This window comes from Apteryx mantelli, chromosome 14 (assembly GCF_036417845.1).
Source record: "Apteryx mantelli isolate bAptMan1 chromosome 14, bAptMan1.hap1, whole genome shotgun sequence".
Classification (NCBI taxonomy): domain Eukaryota; kingdom Metazoa; phylum Chordata; class Aves; order Apterygiformes; family Apterygidae; genus Apteryx; species Apteryx mantelli.
In genome coordinates this window covers 19,811,876-19,834,942 of record NC_089991.1, presented here as the reverse complement: position 1 = coordinate 19,834,942, position 23,067 = coordinate 19,811,876, and the positions used below count along the sequence as shown (strand labels likewise).

Sequence of the window (23,067 nt, the reverse complement as noted above, 5' to 3'; positions counted from 1 at the left end):
AGAATAATTTGAATTACTGTGAATGGTTACATTTATAGATTACATTTATTATTTCTGTCTCCAAGAACAGTAGGAAAAGCATGACATAAATAGCCAGAGGAGGTTTCCCAATAACTCACCAGCAAAGAAGCACTATTCCATATAAAAAATAATTTTATATTTGCAACTGTTGTGACAAAGCAGGTTACACAACCCACTAGGTGTGGAATACGTCAGACTACTAACAGTTCTGATCCTTTCTTACTTGTTCTCCAGTTTGTTGGAATCTGCACAGTGCATAGATCATCTGCAGATTCATCAGCTGAATTTCCAATGAAATCAAAATTAAGACAGTTTAGTACAAGCTTCAAAAGATGCATTGCTAGACTTTGTTGCCGTTGGTCCTGAAGGTTTAAAGATTTTGCCAAGAGCTAAGAACAAAAAAACATTTTGTTAGGTCACCTGTACAGAACATGTTGTTAAAACAATTTTGAAAAGGAAAATGTTTGTATATAAAACTGCAGAGTTCACAGCAACAGAACACATACTGAGAGAAATACAAACCCTTCAACTATAAAAGGTAAAGTCTTCCTTAAAGGCAAGGGGAAAAAAAAAATACTACCACCTATGAGACATCTTCCATATCAAGCTAAAGCTCCCAGTCTTAAAAATAATTTTGAAAAAGGCTGGTGAAATAAGTCTTTCGCATAAAATACAGGTAAAACTGAGCATTTCATTGATCCAGCCTGTTAAAATTGTGTTAAAGTTGGAAGAACACTGCAAAAATTAAGTGTAAGTTTCATATTTTTCTCTTTCACTTACTCCAGACCAGTGTGGAGTACATTGCATGGGTAAGAATTATCTCAGTGATTGGTTGATTGTTAGTTTGATACCTAGGATTGTCCAGGCTTGTAAATGGTATGAGTTCACTTTACTCACTTAAAGAATGTTCCTTTGGTACCTCTAGAAAAAACTGGCATAAGAAACAATGAAATGAACAGTCTGTAATTTGAATGTAGCTATTTACAACATCTGTATAAATACAGCTGTTAGTGTCTCTACTGCATTATAACCCCTGTAGAGTCCGAATAAAGTTACTTTGTGAGCAAAGCAAGCAGTTGGGTATTGGAAGTCAAGACTCAACATACTGTGAGTAAGAACACATTTTTATAGGGCCCCTTCTGTAATTACAACAATTTAAATAACACTTTATCATAAAAAAGCTGCTACCTCAAGTTAAATAAATTCCAAAAATTGCACACACAGTATAAATGCACTGAAAGCAAACCTCAATTTCATTAGTCACTGATGCTGTTCTTGAATATTAAAAAGAAAATTGACATCATTTTGACTAGAAAAAAACAATCTTTTTACCTAGTGCATCTGCTCCTTATTTAGATTCAAAGTCACATCTCAAGTTTATCAACAAAAAGTTTTTTTAGTTTAGATGATGGGAATGAAAATCAACTGTGTCATTAGAAGACTCATTAATTTGATTGTAACTGTTGTACCATGTTAGAACAGACATTAAATTACAAACTCAGCCTTGAAACCCACATCTGATTTTTATTTCTTGGATGAATATAACCTGTTTTTCTACCAATCTTCTGCATAACTTTTAGACTCCTGTATGTAGTAGACAGGAATTATTTTAGTGACTCAGTATCTGCAGGCCAGTGTATATGTTTGGTGTATTATAGAGGCTGATAAACCTTAGAACAGCTTTCTATATTCAAGCTGGCATTGTAAAGATGCTAATTATATTTTTTTATATATTTCTGTCTGGAAATGTGTATAATGTCACTTGGACAAACCTATCAACATATAAGACACTTAAAAATCTTTAGACCAGCTGAGCTTGAGGAAAGCTAGGAAGTGGTTGCCACAGTACACAGGTTCTCACAAATATATCCTATTGTTTTCATGTGTAGTAGATTTTACTGTATCTAAGAAAATAGCACATTCTTCCACAAATATCTCATTCTTCTTGAATGCTAACACAATTTATCACTTTTTACAGTAGTACCTTAATCACGTGTCTGAGCCTTGCTAATTATATCTTTTGCTGAAAAGTAATCGTTAGCATTATCTACGGACCCATTGTGATGGCATTGGTGTTTAAATTCTTAGCTTACACTCCTGTGTCCAAGTTTCACCATCTGATTGGTTTGACTTTCAGGAAAAAAAAAAAAAAAAGACAGAATAAACCAGCACTCCCAAAGGAGTGAAAGAGTCAAAATCAGGAAGCTTTTGAAAAATAAGCTGTTCTCAAAAGCTGAGTTGCTTGAGCCTAAGCAAAGAGTTGCTCAAGCTTAAGAGAAGTAAAATGATATATCATAGTGCCACTTTCACTACTATGGGCCCTAATCAGCACAAAATGCAAAATGCAAATTCCAGGTTTGATCTCATCTCAATCTACCTGCCCTGACAGACTTAGCTTACAGCATGCTGTTCTTCACCACCTCCTGTCAAGGCTCTGGAGAGGATGGAGCCTGAATTACCCCAAAGTGTTACAGAGAGGATAAGAGAACTAATAAAGGAAAAAAAAAAAATCTTGGCCAGAATTTACTGCACTGCCATACTACAAGGTACAGAATTTGTCTTTCTCCTTGGTCTCTCCTAATTGAAGATTTCTTTAAAAAATATTGAGATGGTATGCCTAGCAAAACTGAGATAAAAACACAACCAGGAAAAAACACTGAAAAAGAAGACAAGCTCTGAATTTAGATAGCCCATCCTTGAAGGCAAGGTATGAAAAGAGAGGGCGAGGAGACACGGAGGAAAAGACAGAGTGAGAGCAAGACAGAGAGAAGGATGGAGAGAGGAAGATTGAAAAAAATTTTTTTGAACTTTTTTGGTCACTGAGCTTAATAGATGTCATGTAATCCATTTAAGAACAGAATTCACTGACTCAGAAAATACTAGGGATTGAAAACAGAAAAATTATAATGTTAACAACTTAGGTTCAATAATAAAGAGTCTCACCTCTTTTAAAAGAGAGCATGCAAGCATCAGTATGTCCTTTAAAGAGGTGTCACGGAACGAGGTAGCTATTTTACGATGTTTTGCTGAAGGTCTTGAATAATCAACCTAAGAAAAGTTAGGACAAAATAAACAATGCTCCCTTCTTTGCTAAAACTAGATGATAGATCTATCTGGCAGGTTCATTATTAGATACTACAAATGAAAATTACAGTCCAGCACTAAATATACATCTTGACAGCTTCCTGAAGTGCCTCCTTTCTTCCCCATCAATGTTACCTCTCTTTCTGGATGGAAAGGTCTGCGGGACTTCCTCAGGTTAAGATGCAGGCAAAAGAAAATCATTAGCAGAAATACAACTGAAAGAGCTGACAATCTGTTTTTCTTTACCAGTTCTAGTGACTGTGTTGAGAAATACTTTCCACTTTAGCAGCTATGGTACATATCTGGTACAGGTACAGTCCCTGCACTGGGAATTTCTGGTAACCCAATATCTTGGGGGTGGGTGCGTTGGGGGGTGATCATCGCCTTATGTCTATGTAATGCTTCTCCTACCATTTTTATGAAAGGCGGAAGCATTCAACACACAACTTTATTGGCAAAACATACATCCCTTGCAGAAGGGGAAAAAAATAAATAAATAAATCAAACAAGCATGCTTACTAGATTCATTTCCTGAGTCAGTTCTGAGAGAATCATTACTCCTATTATACAGTGGTCCACAGTACCCTACAGAAGAAAACAGATATGATTGCTAAAATATCACAGCTTGTATTTAATATTTTTCAACATTTCTAGAATCAAGAGGATTTTTTAGGCTGAGTTTTCCTAAGCTGTTTAGAAGACTTTCATGCCAATTTCTATCAACATCAGTAGAACTAGACCATCAAATTCCCTGACTAGCTTTGAAAAAAAACCCTCATAATAAATCTTAAGAATTGTACGATAACAAAAATCTATCTGAAAATAGATTTTAAACTACCACAATCTAGAAATTTTCTAGTACATGTTTCTCAAAGGTTTGTTCAGTCTTCCAGCATTGATATGACAAGCTGCAGGAAATTCAAACCCTTTAAAAAATTAAGCCATGCATGGATGAAAACGATTATGGGGCACACTCAGAAAAAATACAGTTTGGTAATTCTATCTATCCAAATCCTCATTCTTTTCTCTTCACAGTAACGTACATTGCATTGGTTTGAATTAAATGACACATTCCATCTCCAAGAACTTGGGTCTAAGCAGTGAAGTAGTAGGTGTCAAACATTTGCATCTGAGGGTGCAATCTGCTCGACAGCAGTAAAGTTCGTCGGACTACTTTGAAATTCAAATACAAGTTATTAGTATTATTAAAAGCAATACTTTTGGCAAGTTTCTTTTAGAAATAAGGAGTGATTATTTTGGATTAATAAAATAAGCCATCTTCACTGAGCTACTACAAAGCATTTATAAAAAAAATTAAATGTGCTTTGTTAAAAATAATTAAAATCAACTGCAATTAGGCCTTGCAACTGAGCCAAGAGGAGCAGCTCTGTGCCTGCTTTCATAACCGCGCTCTGCAATCTCAGCTCCCTTGAGGTCCAAAACACAACGCCCGTCTCCCCAGAACGTTACCCTTGTCAAATTTTTCCTGACATTTGTCACAAACTCACTCATTAGTTTGACAACTCCAAAGATCATCCAAAGTTCAGCTAATGAAGAATTTGGCTACTTATTCAAGCAGCCTGACTTTTCACTGTCACCTATTTTGTACTATCACCTATACCAAAGCAAACTGAAAGTCAAAAGTTCAGAGTATACTGAGGCAAAGTTTGTGTTCTTGCCTTTTTCATATTCAATAAGATTAAACATCTTGAACCACAATTTGAACACTCAAGTTCCTCTTACATTTCAAATTCTTAAAATAGTCTATGAATGTTCCTTAGATCCCCTAAAGCCTCCTGCAAAACTGGAAAACGTAACCTCCTCCTTTTCACAGGAGTGGAAAGCCGGACGGTGACTTACAAAAGAATTTGGAACACAATTACAGTCCTAGCTGCTAATCCCTTTTTCTACACTAAATCACACTTAATGCAAACTGGATGAAGTTCAGCCTGGAATACTAATGTATACATATTGGAAACCACTATTTGCTAATTATTAACATACATTAGTATTGTTTAGGGATTATTTTTTTCAATTTTTGCATAAAATTTAATTTACTAGTAGATATATGGCTTAATTTTCTTTTCTACAGGAATTCTTAATTTAACTAAAGAAATCTCTTAAGAAGTTAAATTTTGTATTTAAATCTCCATTTTTAATGAACTACACACTGAAGAGTCACACTGCAATCATTTTAATAATAAATGCAAAATCCAATTACAGTACATTCAAAAATAACTGCAAAACGGTGCAGTAGTATGCTTGAGTTTGTTTTTAATAAACAAGATATTGCAGCCTATCTTTTATTAGACATTCCCAGTGTAACTCAAAAAGTACATTAACTTGAACAATATTAGAAATAAAATCAGACTGATAAACAAATGAAACATAGAAGTGAAACTCAAAGGCAAGAAACATAACAGAAACAGTAACAACGTATTTTCTTGCTGAATTGCCAAGACTACCAACACATACCAGATCATTTTGAAAGTAAATCTCCAAATAGCTTAAATTTTTAATTCTTATTTCTCAAAGTAAGTATTAGGGTTTATGTTCACATAGACACTCAAACAGATTAACCAGAAATAACTTTCTAACCAGATTTCTAGGCTAACCCTCACAAAACTCTTTAAGAACATTTTTATACAAAGTGTAAGTGTCCTTATTTCAATTAACCTTAAGTAACTTCAGATAATAAGCCGTGACATCCGACCCCTTTCCCTGAAATTATTTCACAGAAGATGCTCTGCATTCTACTTCCTTAGCTGCTGCGTCTGACGGTACTTACTCTAGATCTGACCTGTAACATTTGCGCAGTGAACAGTCAACAGTGAATGACTGCACTCTGACATTAGGAGAAACTCTTTTTAGTTTTTGAATACTATGTACAGCAAAGATCACCTGCTCTCTAATCTGTAACTCGTCTTTACACCAGCAATCAATGCAGTAGGGAAACAGGAAATAATGTCAAAGGAAGTATAAAACAAGGCCATGCCTGCCCCAATTCCAATTACAGGAGAGTGAAGATTACTGATCTTTTGTCCTAAACTTCCCCATATCCCTACCTAGAATAGATAATTTTTGTGAAAAGTTAGATTTAAATCCCTATGCTAAAATAAGTAAGGTTACAAAAACACTCTCAGTGGATTATCTATCTCCCCATATTGTATATTGTAATCCCAGGAGAGAGCAAATGTCTTTTTCTTTCACTCCTCTTCTCTTCACATAATTATACCTATATGGAGAGAGAACATGCATATGCAGGTATCTAAGTACATATGCACACAAACATGAATTATCAATTTCTCATGGAGAGAAGAAGAAATGTGGGAAACAAGGACCACAACCACATAACAGATATATACAGTGGCTTGCAGTTCTGTGTACTACAGTTCTATGGTTACACAAGCTTTTGTCAGTAATTTCAGAAACAGTGGTATCTCCTGGGATTTCTGCGAAAAACAGATGTGCAGGTGCAGTCTGACTGCAGAAATGCAACAATATAAAATCATAATAGCAAACACTCCAACAAATAGTTAAAAAGGCATCTTTTTGATCAAACCTCCATGACAGGCATTTGAAAAAATACATGTGAAATGGTTCTGAAACTGAATAGTTTGGGACAATTTTAGCAGTCATTATTACAAGAATCACAATCAGATTAACACAGATTAACATTTGAGAGTCTTATTCTTCAGATAATACAGTACCAGTGTTTCTATTCATAGGACAGGAGCTAACACTGTATCAGAAATGTATCTCCACACCAGTTGAAAAAACAAAGATATTAAATAGAATGGCATGACAACAGGGACTAATGTTTTACAGCCATGCTGTGGAAAAAAAACCAAACAAAACTATTTTGGAAAAAGAAAACAAGCATAAAAAATGACAGCACTACGAATACTGTGTAACCCCAATACCCACATACTCACACATGTATCAAAACTACCCTGGTTCTTCACTGTAGGGTACTCTTCTGTTTTAGATGATGCTCTTCATATTTTTTCCACTCAAGTGTAAAATAATTAAGTCCCAAAACATGCCAACGATTAAAAATGAAGGGGTCTGAACACAAAAAATTGCCAAAGTGAATGATTTTTTCCTACCTGCAAAAACTTTTTTACATCAGCAATAATGTCTCTGAAGATAAGCTGGTCTTTTAGTACTTCAAACCATCCTAATTTTGTAATTTTAGCAATGACTTGAACAAGAGCTTGGATGACAAAAGGAGCCAGTTTGGGTTGAGAAGCTATGTAGTTCAGAATGTAATTCCCTGTAAAGAAGCATTTTTAAATCAACAACAAAAGTCTTCTGTAAAAAGTGTGCTTAAACAATCCTAATAGAAACTTAAGACATGAAATTTTTAAAAGCTTAATTTCTTATGTTTAGTACAATAACTGTAAATTACATGAAAATACTAAATACATCTGAATTTTTAGTAACACAATGCACATTACCTACATAATCCTCATTCTAGGATACATACGACAATAGTTTGTGAACTATCCCACAATTATTCCATATCCTGTAACTGTCCCATATACTGGGCACTGATTACTTCACTGTGTAACAGCCGTTCTCACAGCCAGCTTGAGATACACTGAAGTTCTCTCAGACAAGAGTCTCTACTCAATGTTCTCAATTTAATCTAGACCATTTCCTAGGGTAATACATATTTCATTATGGAAATTTCTTTCAAACTAGTGGGAAGTTTCCCTCTTCCAATAGATGTTAAAGTGTATACAATTAAAGTTGATTTAAAAGAACATTGAAATCTGTTATCAGAAGTGGATTCTTGGCTCTGCATTTTAGAGTACTGTGATCCACAGAACTGATACAACAGTGTAGTTTTTCTAAAAATCCAAATCAAACCCTGTATTCCTCAAGCAAAGCCTTTCAGTATTCAACACCTAAGACATGCTTGCTTACTCTTTTAGGATACGGCAGTGACATTAGTGTAGACCCTTAAAAGTAAAGAAATTTTGGCAGGATCTTAATCCTGCAAGTAAATCTGCCCTGACACATCCTTCACAAATTAAGAGCTAACCATGTGGAAAAATATGGTTACAGAAAAATATAAGTGATCAGAAAGTGTACTAGCAGTACCTGCAACTTTCATCCTTTACAAATATGAACTAAATCTCATTATGGTCTTGTGGGATAAATACAAAATATGTCTTGAAAAATGAATATTTTTAAAAACATGAAGTAATAGGAAATATTTTCTCTCCTATCCATTTCAAAACATGAAAAGGACTTAACACTGCACAACCCCAGCAAGATTTCAGTATTTTTTCGGTTAGAAAGTGCAGCTATGTAGTTATTTTAATTTGGAAACTATGAAATATTATTTGGAAGTTAATTGCAGTGACCTGATGACAGATCTCACAATCACCTTTATGTTCACTCTTTCACAGCGACTACCTTATGAATAACAGGTAAATGGTAAATGGATGGAACTAGAGAAAAAACAGACTATCCACTGAACGGTTACTGTGGTAACACACAGTAATATGAAGTTTTAGATCCACCTAATATAATAAAATTTTAACCACAAACATTACTTACGGATGTCAATCCTTTGTGCGACAGGTAACGGAGATGCCCTGCTTATAAGTTTAGACAGGCATGTTGCTGCTAGAAGCTGAGCATAGGATGTCTACAAAAACATACCATAAAATATTATTGAAAAACAGCTAATTAAAAGCAGAGGCAATTAAGCTAGATTAGGGGTTATCAAGGTTCTGGTTATGTTTGTTAAGTCTACCAAAAAATTTATGCAAGATGTATTTTAGTAGTATCTTTATTTCATTAAATATAACCATAAATTATAAAACACTAATAAAACAATATCAGAGGTAGAGACCTAAAAAAATTATTCCTTTTGACTGAAACCATTATCTGAGTCACTTTACTACTCAGTGGAATTCATTAGGTTTGAAATCTCTGCTTTTAAACCACTTGGTAATTCAGAACTATGAGACGATTACCATGGGTTCAGCCCGAATTTAAAGATGTTTTTAAATACCTTTCCTCTTTTCCTTTACTTCTGAATGTGTTGACTTTTTTTTTTTTTAAAGAGAGAATTTGAGGATATCTAAACCACAGTAGAAAGTTATTTTTGTTTCATTAAAAGTCTTGAGACTACAGATGTGGCTAATAGTTCAAAATGTCAGATAACACTCTATAAAATGGTAATTGAAGTAATTTTAAATGATACAAACTTTTGTTTAAAGCTATGTAATAATCTTTAACATTCAGAGTCTGCTCAGTAATGTAAATAAAATAGGTTAGATTTAAAATATTTATTTATATTGCTTTAAATGTGTTCCAACTCCACCACATTTACTTTAAAATCTTCACAAATTCACTTCTACAGAACAGGCCATACAATTTTTGGAAGGAAACATATTACTCATATACATACAGAACAGAACTTCGATCTTAAGTTAAGTCATTAATAAGCTTCCACAGAAATGGACTCTGCACCCTAACAAACCACCCATTCTGCAAACATTTTGAAGTGGCACTATCACAGACAGAGAAGTTCTATTATTTCATAGAATTCACTTATTTGTTGAGCATTAGATAATCAGTCACAACTTGATTTCAAATATACCACCACAGATAATTTCCTAGATATTTCATTTTTAACTCAAATGTAATGATTCAATTCCCTGTACAATTCCCTAAAGGTGAGTCTGTGCTGGTGTTTTCTGTGATCTCAGAGGTGTTTATTTCACCTGGTGCTGTATTGTGAAATCCAGCAATGGTAACGCAAATACTATGCACGGACAGCTGATAAGAACAATGGCGCCGTGTCCCTTCTGACTTGAGTCAATATACCCCAAACTCATCTTTGTTCCTGACAAAAATATAATTTCTTTCCAAAAATAAAAACTTCTTGAGGATCTTTTATTCCAGGATCTTAAAGAACTTAAAAAGTGAACAACACTGTAAACTCTTACAGAGAAAGTAAGAGAAGGACAGAAAATTTAAGTGATTTCCAAATGTCACATGAACATCACACAGAAAAGGAGAAATGAAAAGACGACCGTACCTAAACTGCGCAGTCACTGGGTGCTACAGAACTTCTCATGATGGTGGTCTCCAGCACCCAGACCAGGACCCAGCAGGAGCAGCACAGCTGTGCCATGCAGCACTACTTCCTTCACAGGGAGTCACACCGTGACGTGTCCACACAGCAGCTGGATCGCACTGCTGACTCCCACAACCCAGACACGGCATTCCTGTTCTTATCCCACTACCCAGTTCATGAGACCATCAGACAAACAACCAAACCCGAGCTCAATTACTGACCCAAACTGGATGCCTCAGAAACATATTTTTTCTTGTATACATGTGAATTACAGGATCAGGTACAATACACCCTAATGACCTCAAATATTTAACTACTTCCCTATAATGGATTTTGTAGAGAAAACAGTTTTTGTTAAAAACTAAATTATGTCATAGAAATGGTAGCTGAATGAACTACTTAAGCATGCTTTAGACTAACAGCTTTGATAGGTTCTTCCAAAGTATCACCATTATTTTTAATGCTTTCTCTGAATGATTTAAAAACATAGTAAGAATTACACCAGACTCAGCTTGGACTAGCAAATCAGAATCAACTGCCCTATCATTTTATCAAGAGTTAACCATAAAATTAAACACTAGAAAATAAAATGAATAATAAGTTAGTTTAACAGCCAACAGATAAGCAATTTAAAGGCTTTTTTTAATACAAATTTCCTCACTGTAGCCGATAGCTGGAAACAAGATCAAGGCGATGTTCAAACACTAGGTTATACCACACTGTGTCCCAACACTGCTCTACAGATGACACAACCCTCAATTACTACTTTTTGAAAGCACTGAAGCTAAAAGCTAAGATACTTTCCCTTTTTGCCCACTTCACCTCTAACGCAAGGTATTGTCAATCATACAAAGACCACCTCCAAATGCCATATTTGCTAGAATTGTTTATGTAAGAGACTATGTATAAAAAAAAAAAAAAAAAAAAAAGGGAAAAGCATTTTGACCTTATTGTACTGACATAACAATGGTCCACGATTGGGCAAGCTCTGTGTGCTTCTACTGGCACGCTTACATTTATGGATAACACATCTTTCAGACACTTACCGTTCCTCGTTCTAATAACAGTTGGCATTGGCTAAGACATTCTGGGCTATCAATAAGCTCCAAGAGTACCTTCTCAGCTTGCATGCGCTGTGCTAGATCAGTTCCTTCATATAGGTGGCTACACAATACTTCTAGTTCCGCCAGACTCTGTTAGGAAAGAACACAATTGAAATTTCCACAGAGACCTTTCAACTACAGAAGGTTCTTTTAACTGTTTACAAGTCTAGCTACAATACCACTAATATGAAATGTTACCTATACTAAGCTTTACAGTTGAGTCACAGCAGCATTTTTTCCCCACACCGTATTTCACACTGCAGTAATTCAGTGAGGAATTTATAAATACCTCATAAACTCATGTAAAATGTATGTGCAAGAGATAGATGTTGTTTTCCTGAAAACAAAAGCAGAAGCCTTTGGCATAAAACCATTACTGCAATACAGAGTTAAGTGGCATATACAATATTTTAATTACAAAAAATAGGAGGCTTTCTGGGGCGAGAAGCCATAAATTACTCTAAAGATTAAGCTGTTGTATCTAATTCTCTCAGTCACCAAAGCACTTTTCAGTATGGCTCAATCCATCTGTTATTCTGAGTCTTCAGACCAGTAGTTCATACCTTTTCCAAAGAGAAAAAAGATGGAAAATAGTCAACAGTTTGAGGTATGCTATTTTGAAAACCTCTGGCAAATTTCACTCTTAAAAACTCCAATACTCATCCAACTACCACATATTGAAGAAACTAGCATTGTTTTTATCTGTTGATGTTAATATCAATGAAAGACAGGAACCCAAAATTCAGAAGCTACAATAGCAATGGAAGAACTAAAATTCCTCTCCACTTACAAAAAGTTGAAAAAGTTCTCTTCGGTAAAGGAACAGGAGGAAAAAAATCTCCCTCCTCCATCAAGCACATGATCTACATCTACCAGTGACAGCTTCACAGGAGAGATGAACCCTTTCAGCACAGTTCAGCAACAGTTATGCAAACAGAAATCTTAGCATAGCTTTCCAAAGCCTGTGCAACTCATCAAGAACCGGCCATTTTATTAGAAGGTACCCAGTAAATATTTCATGACTCGAGTGTGGCCGAGAAGGAAGCGAGGAGAAACCCAGCAAGCCTGATGCAGCATTTCACAGGCCTCATTTAAAAGTTAGAATCCAAATCCTTTTCACTAGTCCTTCCGAAGAGATGTTTTGCACTTGAAATAAAAGATTTGGTTTAGCGCAATCTAGTATCACTTATATCATAGCTCAAATGCCTTTTAAAAATCAAAGAAATTTATAGCATCTTTGGCAACCAAAGTATGCTTGTTCTTGTTAATCAAAGCATGTCATTTCTTATAGACATGCTCCTTACCACAAAAAAAGGTCATGGTCTTTTAAAAATTTTTTTTTTGGTGTTGTGCATATGGAAGTCAGGGCTTTGATCAGCTTTTTTTTTGAATTTTAGTAATAGCACCAGTATAGCACCAGCACATGCTGTGGCCTGATCAGCTGGAAAGAAGCTTTGCAGAAAAGGATCTGAGGGTCCTGCTGGAGAAGAAGTTGGACATGAGCCAACCATGCACCTTTGCAGCAAAGAAGGCCAATAGCCTCCTGGGGTACCTTAGGAAGAGCGTTGCCGGCAGGTCAAGGGGGACTGATCCTTCCTCTCCACTCAGCACTGGTGAGACACACCTGGAGTGCTGGGCTCCCCCATAACTATGGAGCTACTGGAGCAAGTCCAGCAAATGGTCACTGAGATGGTTAAGGGACTGCAGCATCTGTCATATGAGGAGAGGCTGTGAGAGCTGGGACTGTTCAGCCTGGAGAAGAGAAGGCTCAGGGGGATCTGATCAACGTGTATAAATATCTGATGGGAGGGTGTAAAGAGGATGGAGCCAGACTCTCTTCAGTGGTGCCCAGTGACAGGATGAGAGGCAACAGGCACAAACTGTGAAACAAAGGCAATTCTGTCTGAATACAGAAAAAAACTTCTTTCCTCTGAGGGTGACTGAGCACTGGAACAGTTTGCCCTTAAAGGCTGTGGAGTCTCCATCCCTGGAGATATTCAAAAGCTGTCTAGACAGGGTCCTGGGCAGCCTGCTCTGGCTGACCCTGCTTGAGCAGGGAGGTTGGACTAGAGGATCTCCTGAGGTCCCTTCCAACCTCAACCATTCTGTGATTCTGTAATAACCACATTTTAAGAGGCTCTGATTTTCAGTCAAAAAGTAGCCATGTACTTATTTCTTTTGAGAAACGATAGGAAACAGCACATTTGTTTCTGGTATGAACAAATCAAATACCTCAGAGACTGAGCTTAACAGAGATGTCTTCTGTTTTTGCTTTTTTCCCCCAAGTTCAGAAAGAGTGGAGTGAAAATGAAGAGCAGGTAACAATCCCAGTACTACAATTTTCACATTTTCAAATTTAAATGAAGCAAGTTCCATGCCAATCAAAGTGAAAATTAAGACGTATAAAATGCAAGTACATACATTAGGGAAAAAAATAATACAACACAAAAATACACAACGGAGGTAAAACATGAGAATAAAAGGACATCAAGCAAGGATGGAACAATACCAACACAATTTTGAGAAGTACGAATCAAATTATCATGTCATTACCACCAAAAATTACAGACCCTCCTAAATCTCATCTGAAATTTGACTTGCAGGTTTGGACAGACAAAGATAACTTAGCAACAAGTTTGGGAAAGCCCAGAAGAAAATTAGGATTTAAGCCCAATCATCAAGGTCTAAACCATCAGTTTACTAATTAAAATAAGCAAGGATTTATAAGCTGGCTAAGCAATAGTCTTTACACAAAGAACAGAAAGCGAATGTTGAGAACAAAGAGGAAGTAATCACACACACACTTTAACACACCATGCTACTATGGTTAAGGTTACACAGAAATTAAGAAATTTAGCCTGAGAATCATCAATAACTTCTTGCTAAAATGTTAGGCTGTGAAGAGTCACACTTTGTCCAAAGGACAATGGGGGAAACCCACTATGAAATTTTTAAAGCAAGCCAGAACAAAACTGAGACAATGATCTTCAAAGAAAAGTTGGCTCATCAGAGATTGAGAATGATAAACTTCAGCCCTCTGAAATGCTCCATCTGGACATGTTTTGTCTTAGGAGAACATTATGATAAAGTTTCCTATTGGCAGGCCAGAGGTATGGTGACAAATTGCTCATTGCTCTCACGCTGTTGATGAACTTGTTAGATGTTCTGTGGATTATGGTTCTTGTACAGTACTGAGGAAATATGTCGATTCTCATGATTCGAATAGTGAAATCAACAAATACAACACGAGAGGCACAATCTTGTGGATGATGGGAACTCAACCAAGTAATATAGGTACTATTCAACTTTAAATTAGTTAATTAAGAAAAAATACTTGGAGAAACCAATGAAAAATCAAGAGAGGGTCAAAAAATAGTCTAGGCTAGCTCTACATAGACTGTCCTTCCAGAAAACAGAAGACAGACACAACCCCTTTTGTATTGTCACATAAAACACATGAAACTGATGCCTCCAGATGCCTCAGCTACTCAAATCTTTTATCAATAGCTGAAAGATGACTCCCAAGAAAATGGCAATACTGTCAATGAAGAGGATCCAGCAATTAGGTGCTGGCCACTTCAAGTGAGTCGAAAGTAGAAATAGTTCTGTATAGGAAGTGGCATTTTCCCTCACCAAAAAAAGTGTCACATTTTCCAAGAACTCATCCTAACGAAAAAGGTTAGACAATGTGAATTTTTTTCTGGTAGTCCCAGACTCAAAATATTCAAGAAAAAGCTAAACAAAATTCTCCAAATACTTCAGTTCGCACCCCTCAGGACGCCCTGGCAGCTCTCCTGCTAACCCAAGAAAGAGCCAGGGCCCAAAGTGCTGGGGCCCAGCTCCACAGCAACCCACTGGGCAGGCGGCCAAAGAGCCACGGAAACTGGCAAGAAACCAGGTAGGTTTCTGATTAAAGTTCTGCTGACACTGACAAATTCCCACAGACATTTTGATTTTAATCGGCATTTTCTGACTGAAAACACTCTATTAAGAAAGTTCTACCAGCCCTGTGTAAAAGAAACAGGATGGGCATAACTGCTGAAATACTACTGTAAAAACAGCCATTCAGGTACGATGTGAAAACAAGAGACATACCAGCGCTCCTTTTATATAACAAGTCCGGTGCCCAGGTGTTTAAATAAATGCCTAGGACAGCCTCCACAACACTTCCAAAGCCTGCTGCTGTCCACCCACTGAAACTGCAAGGGGTTCGGGATGAAAGCCTAACACCTCAGCAAGAGGCTTGTGTGCCCCCCCCCTTTTTTTTTTTCCTTTTTTCCTCTATAGTTTGAGGCATGATTTCAACGCTCATCTCCGACAGGTCCGGGGGGGGGGGGGGGGGGGGCCGGCCCCGGTGCTCAGGGAAGAAGCCGGCTGGCCAGCCACCACCGCCTCTAGAACGAAGCGGCAGTGAGGGACAGCAGGTGCTGCTAGCTCACGGAGGGATGGAAGAGCCATAAACGGAAAAGCGCTTCCACGCGAGTACGTGCTAACGCCACGGGAAGCACGAATAACCAGGCCAGCCTGTCCTCACCGTGACCCGCTCCCGCTCCTCGCCGTGCACACGCACCTACACCACACTCGCGCTACATCCCACGGACACGTCGCCACCACCGCTCCAACTTCTCGAGCGAGCCCGGCACCACCTGCGCGTCAGCTGTGCGCGCTAACTCCCGGCCCCGCCGCCCCCTCTCCCCCCCGGCGGCCCCCGGCAGCCGCCCACGGCACCGCGACCGCGCCGCTGCCTCCCCGCCTCGCCTCGCCACAGCCCCTGCCGCCGCCGCCGCCCGCGCCGCCCCGCAGCCCCCGCCGCCCTCACCCGCGCAGCGCCGGGCTCCCCCGCCGGGGCGAACCCCCGCCGCCCCCTCCAGCCGCTGGGCCAGCGCGGCCGCCGCCCGCCGCCGCGCGCCTCCTTCCGCCCCGCCGCTCCCCCCAGGGCTGCTCGGCATCGGCGTCAGCATCGGCATCGCCCTCACCTGCGCGCCCGCGCCCCGGCTGCGCCGCCCCGCCGGCAGCGCCGCCGCAGCCCTGCCCGAGCCCCCCCCCGCCCGGCCCAGCGCGCCCCAGGGGCCAAGCCAGCTCCCAGCGGCTCTGCCGCCGCGCCGCGCCGGGCGCACTGACCTGGACGCGCAGCGCCATCTTCCCGAGCGGCGCGGGCGCGGGGAGGGGCGGCGGCGGGCCCGGCCGGGCTAGGGGGCAGTGCCGCGCCGCGCCGAGCCGCACCGAGCCGCGCCGGCCGGGTGCGCGGGGCGGGGCCGCGGCGGGGCGGGGCGGCCGTTGGGGAGGGGCGGCCGTTGGGGCGGGGCGGCCGTTGGGGAGGGGCGGCCGTTGGGGCGGGGCGGGGCCGTTGGGGCGGGGCGGCCGTTGGGGAGCGCGCGCGGCGGCGGGGCGGGGCCGAGCACAAAGGTGGGGGCGCCTCGGTGGGCGGGAGCGGCGCGTGCGGGCCGGGGCCGGGGCCGGGGCGCCGCCGCCGCCGGCCGCCTCCCCGTAGGAAGCGCCGTTTTGGGGCCGTGCTCCCGCGGGAGGTGGCTGCGCGCAGCCTCTCCTTCGCCTCCTAATGCCGGCGGCCAAAGAGGGCAGGGGGTTTTCCAGGCTGACCGAGGCGGCCGTGGTTTTCAGTGGTTATCACGTTTAAGTGTTGCTAAAACCTCTGTTTTTTGCTTTGCAAAATGAAGAATAAGATGCCTCTTCCAAAGAATTTACTCTCAGGTCTTGAAAGCGTTTTGTAATGCAACGATGGCAAACGAGAAGCTTTCTGTAACGAATGAGGGAGCTTCAGTTTTTGGTGTGTCAGAGCTTCAGGTCACCACATGTGGGAGATGGCAAAAATTCTCATTATAAAGCCTGCAGTTTACAGGTTACATGAATGTAACTCAACATAACACTAATATCCTCTGTTTATGAGTGAACTTAGTTTATAAACATGAGCCAAGCCAGTCGCTGCTGCTGTTTCTGGACTCCTCAAGAAATGTGGTCCAGAGCGAGCGGTGCCAAGGCCGTTTTCAGACCATGCCGGCAGAAGGGAAATTCCCTCTGCTGTGGAAAGGTCTGGGGCAGTCAGGAAGGGAGAACACGTGGAGAGACATAAGAGCAGAAAAAACAAGAAAGCTCCTTAAATCCAGACGGCAGAAGAGGTGGCGCTCAGATGGTTACAGCTACATCTCAAGGGACAGTTTACTCGGTTATCTTAGATTGGGGTGAACTTCCCTTTATAGCTGCCTGTCTTTTTCTCCAGAGTGTATAAAAGGAGGGAAGAAATTAATTTTACAGACTATAGTTATCGCAGTCTCAAATTAGATGAGATGAATCCCCTCTGATAAGAGGTGGAGTCTTCCAGCACTTCATCATCAACAAACATTTTGTAAAATTAACATAGATACTTTGCTTCTTAAACTCAGGCACTGCAAAGACAGAATCTGATCCAAGACATCGTATTTTTAAAGGAATAATTCAAAGTCAATTAGGAAAACACTCCATGTAATGAGAGGTTGAGGAAATCAACATTTAGATTACCAAAGATATGGATAGGAAGTGCCTTGAACAACATGTACAAGTATCTATGGCGAAAAAGGTGTTTGGATGCAGACACCTTCTTAAGAGAAGAATGCATAATTGGTTCTAATTATTATAAACTAGGCAAATTCAGAATAGAAATACGCAGTTCTGGCAATTGTCCATTGGAGTGACACACACCAAAAGATGGTGTATTGCGAGTCACTAGATAGAGACTGGTTGTTTCCTAAAAGGTGATGCTGTAGGTGTGTGAGCTGCTATCTCAGAGCAGAAGTTGGTGAAGTTGTGTGGCCTGGGGTAGGCAGGCTGTCACGGACTACGTGATCAGAAGGCACATACCAACATTGCGTTGTATGCAATAGAAGAGCAACAAGCATTTGTCACTAATGAAGAAATGTAAGACGAGCCAAACCAAGAGAAGCATTTCTGTATTCCCTGTCCCACTAAAGGGGAGTGGTAGTACTTTGCAACATGAAGCCAAACAGAGCCCAGGGTAAAATTCAGCTAGTATTAGTTTAGGTTTCATACAGATACTGCTAGAGTCAGTGGCATGGGGAGCAAGGAGGATCAAATAACAACAGATGAAGTGATGATGTGAACAGATGATGTGATGGTAGGGAGGAAGCAGCAAATGTTGAATGCATGATGACTGGAAGTGATATCAGCACGGACTGGGGAGGAGGATGCAAAGAGTTTAGCAACAGCGAAGACCAGCCACAGGAAGTCTAAGGACTATTGCTGTAGCCAGCTGACAGCATTTATGAATGCTGCAGGAAAAAGCTTGAAATTCTCATTGGGCACCCTGCTTTTTGATGTTATAATACATTAAGAAGAATTTTTGCCTTGATCATCCCTTCTCTGAACTCCATGGTAATTGTGGTTCCCTGTCATTTTTATTCTGGTTGGCAGATGATATGGCACCTTACAGTTTGTGTAGAATTACTACTGTTTCCCTGCTGCTCCATCATCCACATAAAAAAAATTCTCATGCAAAGCCTGATAGTCCCAAATGAGAGGGCCAAACTGGTAGCGATCCTCTGGAAATGGAAGCCTCTTTAGACTGAGAATGACAAACGAATGCTTTTGTACAAAAAATCCTTAAGTATTGGAGAACGAAGTGAAATCAAAATGGAAAATGGTTTTGAACAGTTTCTTGTTCTCTTGCCCTCGCAACTGAATCTGATGGTCAGCGCTTCCGAAAATCAAATGGATTTTGCAAAGCTGGTTCAGATTACTCAGTCCCCTAATCACTGTGCCTCAGACCTGACATATGCCTTAACACCATTTTACACCCCTTACTCTGTGTAGAAACAGAATCATTTATCTGTAGCCATAGCCTGTAAGAAAGGAGAAGTCACCAAACTTACCAAAAGGCACAGAAAAACAGGACTGGAGATACACACAGAGGAAGGGGGACAAAACAGATTGTAAAAGGAGATCAGAGGGGGCGGACCAAATAGGAATTCCCAGGACCAGGGAAATGTGGAAAGAAACAGTGACTCAGGGGTGATAAAAGTTAACTGTAAACTATAATGCAGAGACTGTGGGAGAATTTCTGATGCAGTATAGTCATAAACTAGCCAAAGAGCCAGAAGAGGCTTGCCAATACAGGTTGGAAAGGTCTTGCATATCCTTCAAGACCTTGACCCCGTGAGCAGGGTTTCAGCTTCAGCAATGACTCCCATGGATTTTGCTCTAGGTGATGGACCATTGCTTAGGCTATGCCGCTAAGCTATGCAAAGACATGCAGAAACAAGGTTAAACTGTTAGAGTTCAAGCGCTTAGCATAACCTAGGGACAGCATAGGTAGCTAAGTGTGAGAGAGGGTGTGTGGCTTCTGCAACGCTGACCAGCTGCTAGCTTGTTTCTTTTGCCCAGAGACACCCATTCCCTTCTGGCCTTGGTCTTGGTCTTGCTGTGTTGACGGATGAGCACACACACAAGTTAAGATCTCAATGCTTGTAACAGGAGGTAGGTGAGAGGCACTTGCTTCACTGGATGCTCAGCTGCACAATGTGGCCACTATAACTGTTTGTTCCTTTTTTTAATCATCAATTTAATCTCTCTCAGACACAGGCAATTCTGTATCTGATTTCTGTCAACTATAGCCTGATTATTTTAAGGAAAAAAAAGTGGTCTAGCTAAAGAATTAATGGATTCCTAGACTAATACCTAGCAAACTCCTGAGATTTAACATAGCAAGTAAGAATGTTAAACTGTAAAACTAGCTCAGAGTATGTCAGAGTCCTAGCCCAAAGGACAAACCTGTGTTAAGGAGTACAATTTATTCAGGAACATTTCATATAATTCCCTCATCTTTGCATGAGGAGGTGGAGATAACACGGAGAAGATGCTTGTGTGACAGGCATTGCCAGGGAAGGAAGGCATGCCGTAAAATTCAAAGTTGCTTCCATGGAAGATAACACCAGAATTCTTCCTGTGCTCCATGGAAGCTGAGTTAAAGAAAGGTTGTAAATCTGCCTCACAAGATACAGTACTGAGACCTCCCTGCACTATTACTATACTGTTCCCAGCTCAAGTCTCTCTCTCATTTTCTGCTAGGTGGAATAACACCAACTTCCTGAATTTGCTGTTACTTTGGATTATGTGAATAGATCTGTTGCTACAGGCACTGCATTCGCAATTAGATCCATTCATTTGCAATTCTCCTTAGAGAGGATTCAATCTTCTCCCTCTTTTTTATTTAATTTTAAGTGACTTGATAAAGCATATAAACAAAACCAACTGTTTCTGTCCCCTCAAAGAAGAGTTAGCAAAAGTTCATGAGTTCATGGTATCAACATTCCTTCTTTTTTTTGCATTATTTCAGGATTTTTCCAGTCATGCAGTTTTCTTACTGAAAGAAAGAGGAATTATAATAATTGACAGCAAAATGAATGATTAAATATATAAAAGAATACAAACATACACAAATGCTGTGCGTTTAATTTTAAAACCCTTTGTTCTAGAAAGGCCTGCTTTTTTAAATAGACATAGTCCATCAGGTGAAACAGCCTCAGTCCAGTATTTGATATGGTTCTGCTACACATTTGCTCCTTAAACTATTATTTTCTTTCTGTTTCTCATTTTACATTAGCAACAGTAGAAGGCCATGAAGAATTATAATTCATTTCTATGGCTAATGTTTTTGAGATTAATTTCTCTGCCATGTTTTAGTCTATGCCAATATATATTGTGCCACAATTTAGTGACAGGTTTAGTAATCTAAATTCATTAATTTGTAAAGTAGATCACAACTGATCTTCAATCTGTGTCTGCAGATTAAACAATTCCATTATAAAATACCCCAATTTTTTTAAATTAGTTATTTCTACTGGAAAAATTTCTGTTCAAATTGATACATAGTTAATAAGCAAAAAAATTATTAAACATATCACTAACAAGACCAGGAAGAGCCTGTAACAACAAAACCAGTAGTTAAATCTGAAATCATTTGATATTCCTAATTGAAACAATCTTTTCAATGACAGAATGGCATGGTTTCTACTCATAAGTTGACAATACTCCAGGAAGTCTAAAACAAAACAAATTATTCTTTGCTTGTTTGCTACCTGGACAAAGATCAATAATACCTCAGGGCAAACACAGTCTATAGTCAATCTATTAATGTAATTCAAACTGAATGAAAAAATATCTGTCTAATGGCAAAAAAGCACAAAACAACACATTAAAAGAGGAGTTTGTGATGAACTGCGTATACATTCAAAAAACCTACAAAGCATATATATGCATACAGTACGATTGCCCTTAAAACTTCCTTAACATGATTAATTCAGCTTCAAGTTACCTCAGTGTATATAGCAGTCACTATACGATTTTGTGCATTGAATAAAGAAGATTGCAAATAATGAGGCTTTAAATTCAGATGGCTGAACTTTTGCTTCCTTAGTCGTAAATGAGACACTTCATCTTACTCAGCTGATGGGAACTGATAGGTGAAAAGGCTTCCAACAGTGGTTTTTAGTTTGGTGTCTGAAACTTGGAGAAACTTCCAGCACCCACGAATGCAGAGTCTGACCTCATGTACTGTAATTAGTTAGCAGAAGCAATTGGAGAAGTTTTTCAGGATGATCGTTTTGCATTCCAAAGTCTTGTGTTTTTTGAGTCGCATTTGATTTGCTCTCTGGTTCACGCTGAAGTGATTGACACAATTTGAAAAATATGTATATGTTCTGGTGTGGTTTTAGGAAAGAAAATAATGCCGGCTTTTCTGTCTGGCATTTCCAGAAGCATGGCTGGATGTGGGAATCCTGAATGCACCCAGGTTGGAAATAATATAGACAGGACAGATAGTCTTGGACAATCCAGAAGGGGCAAATACTGGATCTGTTATGAAGATCTCCATGTGTCTGAAGGGCATGTACAGAGCTATGGAACAGCCACCTTCCTTAAACTGCAGTAATTCCCACCAAGCATAATGCTGATGAAAGCATAAATAACGATCCCAAATTTTGAACCATTGTCTAGGCTACGGGGAAGGAGCAGCCACTGGTAGGACTAGCTTGGGAAATGGTATAGAAAGAAGTCAGAGGATGTGCTCATCAGTGCAGATGCACCAGAAATGCTTCCTGTGTATTTTTGAATATTGCTGGTAAAACACCTGCTTAAGACTGTGATTGCTTCATGTGTCTATTAAAACTAAACCAACTAAAACACCAAATTGCAGATAATTCATCCTTGATGAGACTAAATATGGAAATTTTCAAGAAAAGAAAAATCTTCCTGGAACTTAAGAGAAAACATGAACTAAGGAGATTAAAGACTGTTTTCGACCTTCCTACTTATGCTTGTTGCCATGTGAACAATCATCTCTTGATATTTCTTAGTACATTATAGAAAACAAGAAATTGATACAAGGCGAATTTTTTGTTTAACCATGGACATTTTTTGGTAAGCAAATTAGAATATTTTAAAGAAATTATGCAATAATTTACCATTTAAAAAATTAATATAAAAGGTCGATCCTTTCAGGATAATTAATAGACAGGTGCATGTTTAGGAATTTTATTTAACAGTCTAAATGTTTGAACTTATATCTGTTCTCATTTGTGGTAAGTAGCACAATATACTTCAGCCCAAGTTGAATTCCTTGAGAAAGGTGGAATTCACAGGTGAATATTAGTGTTACCAGAGCAGCCATTTACAGCACAGATTATACTAGTAAATGTAACTGAATGTGAACGGTATTGGACAGCAGCTGTATAAAAATTATTATAGACAGTT

General features: G+C 39.4%; 1 protein-coding gene across 1 annotated transcript in view; it reads right to left on the bottom strand.

The window, feature by feature from the left end:
* Nucleotides 1-16,449, bottom strand: part of RANBP17 (RAN binding protein 17) — a 170,292-nt gene extending 153,843 nt beyond the window's left edge. Inside the window, exons 1-7 of the mRNA XM_067305085.1 lie at nucleotides 16,432-16,449; nucleotides 11,254-11,400; nucleotides 8,677-8,767; nucleotides 7,215-7,381; nucleotides 3,625-3,690; nucleotides 2,965-3,069; nucleotides 245-410 (exon numbers count right to left, since the gene is read on the bottom strand). Coding sequence (XP_067161186.1) covers nucleotides 245-410; nucleotides 2,965-3,069; nucleotides 3,625-3,690; nucleotides 7,215-7,381; nucleotides 8,677-8,767; nucleotides 11,254-11,400; nucleotides 16,432-16,449 — 760 coding nt within the window. The remainder of the gene's footprint in view (nucleotides 1-244; nucleotides 411-2,964; nucleotides 3,070-3,624; nucleotides 3,691-7,214; nucleotides 7,382-8,676; nucleotides 8,768-11,253; nucleotides 11,401-16,431) is intronic.
* Nucleotides 16,450-23,067: the final 6,618 nt, after the last annotated feature.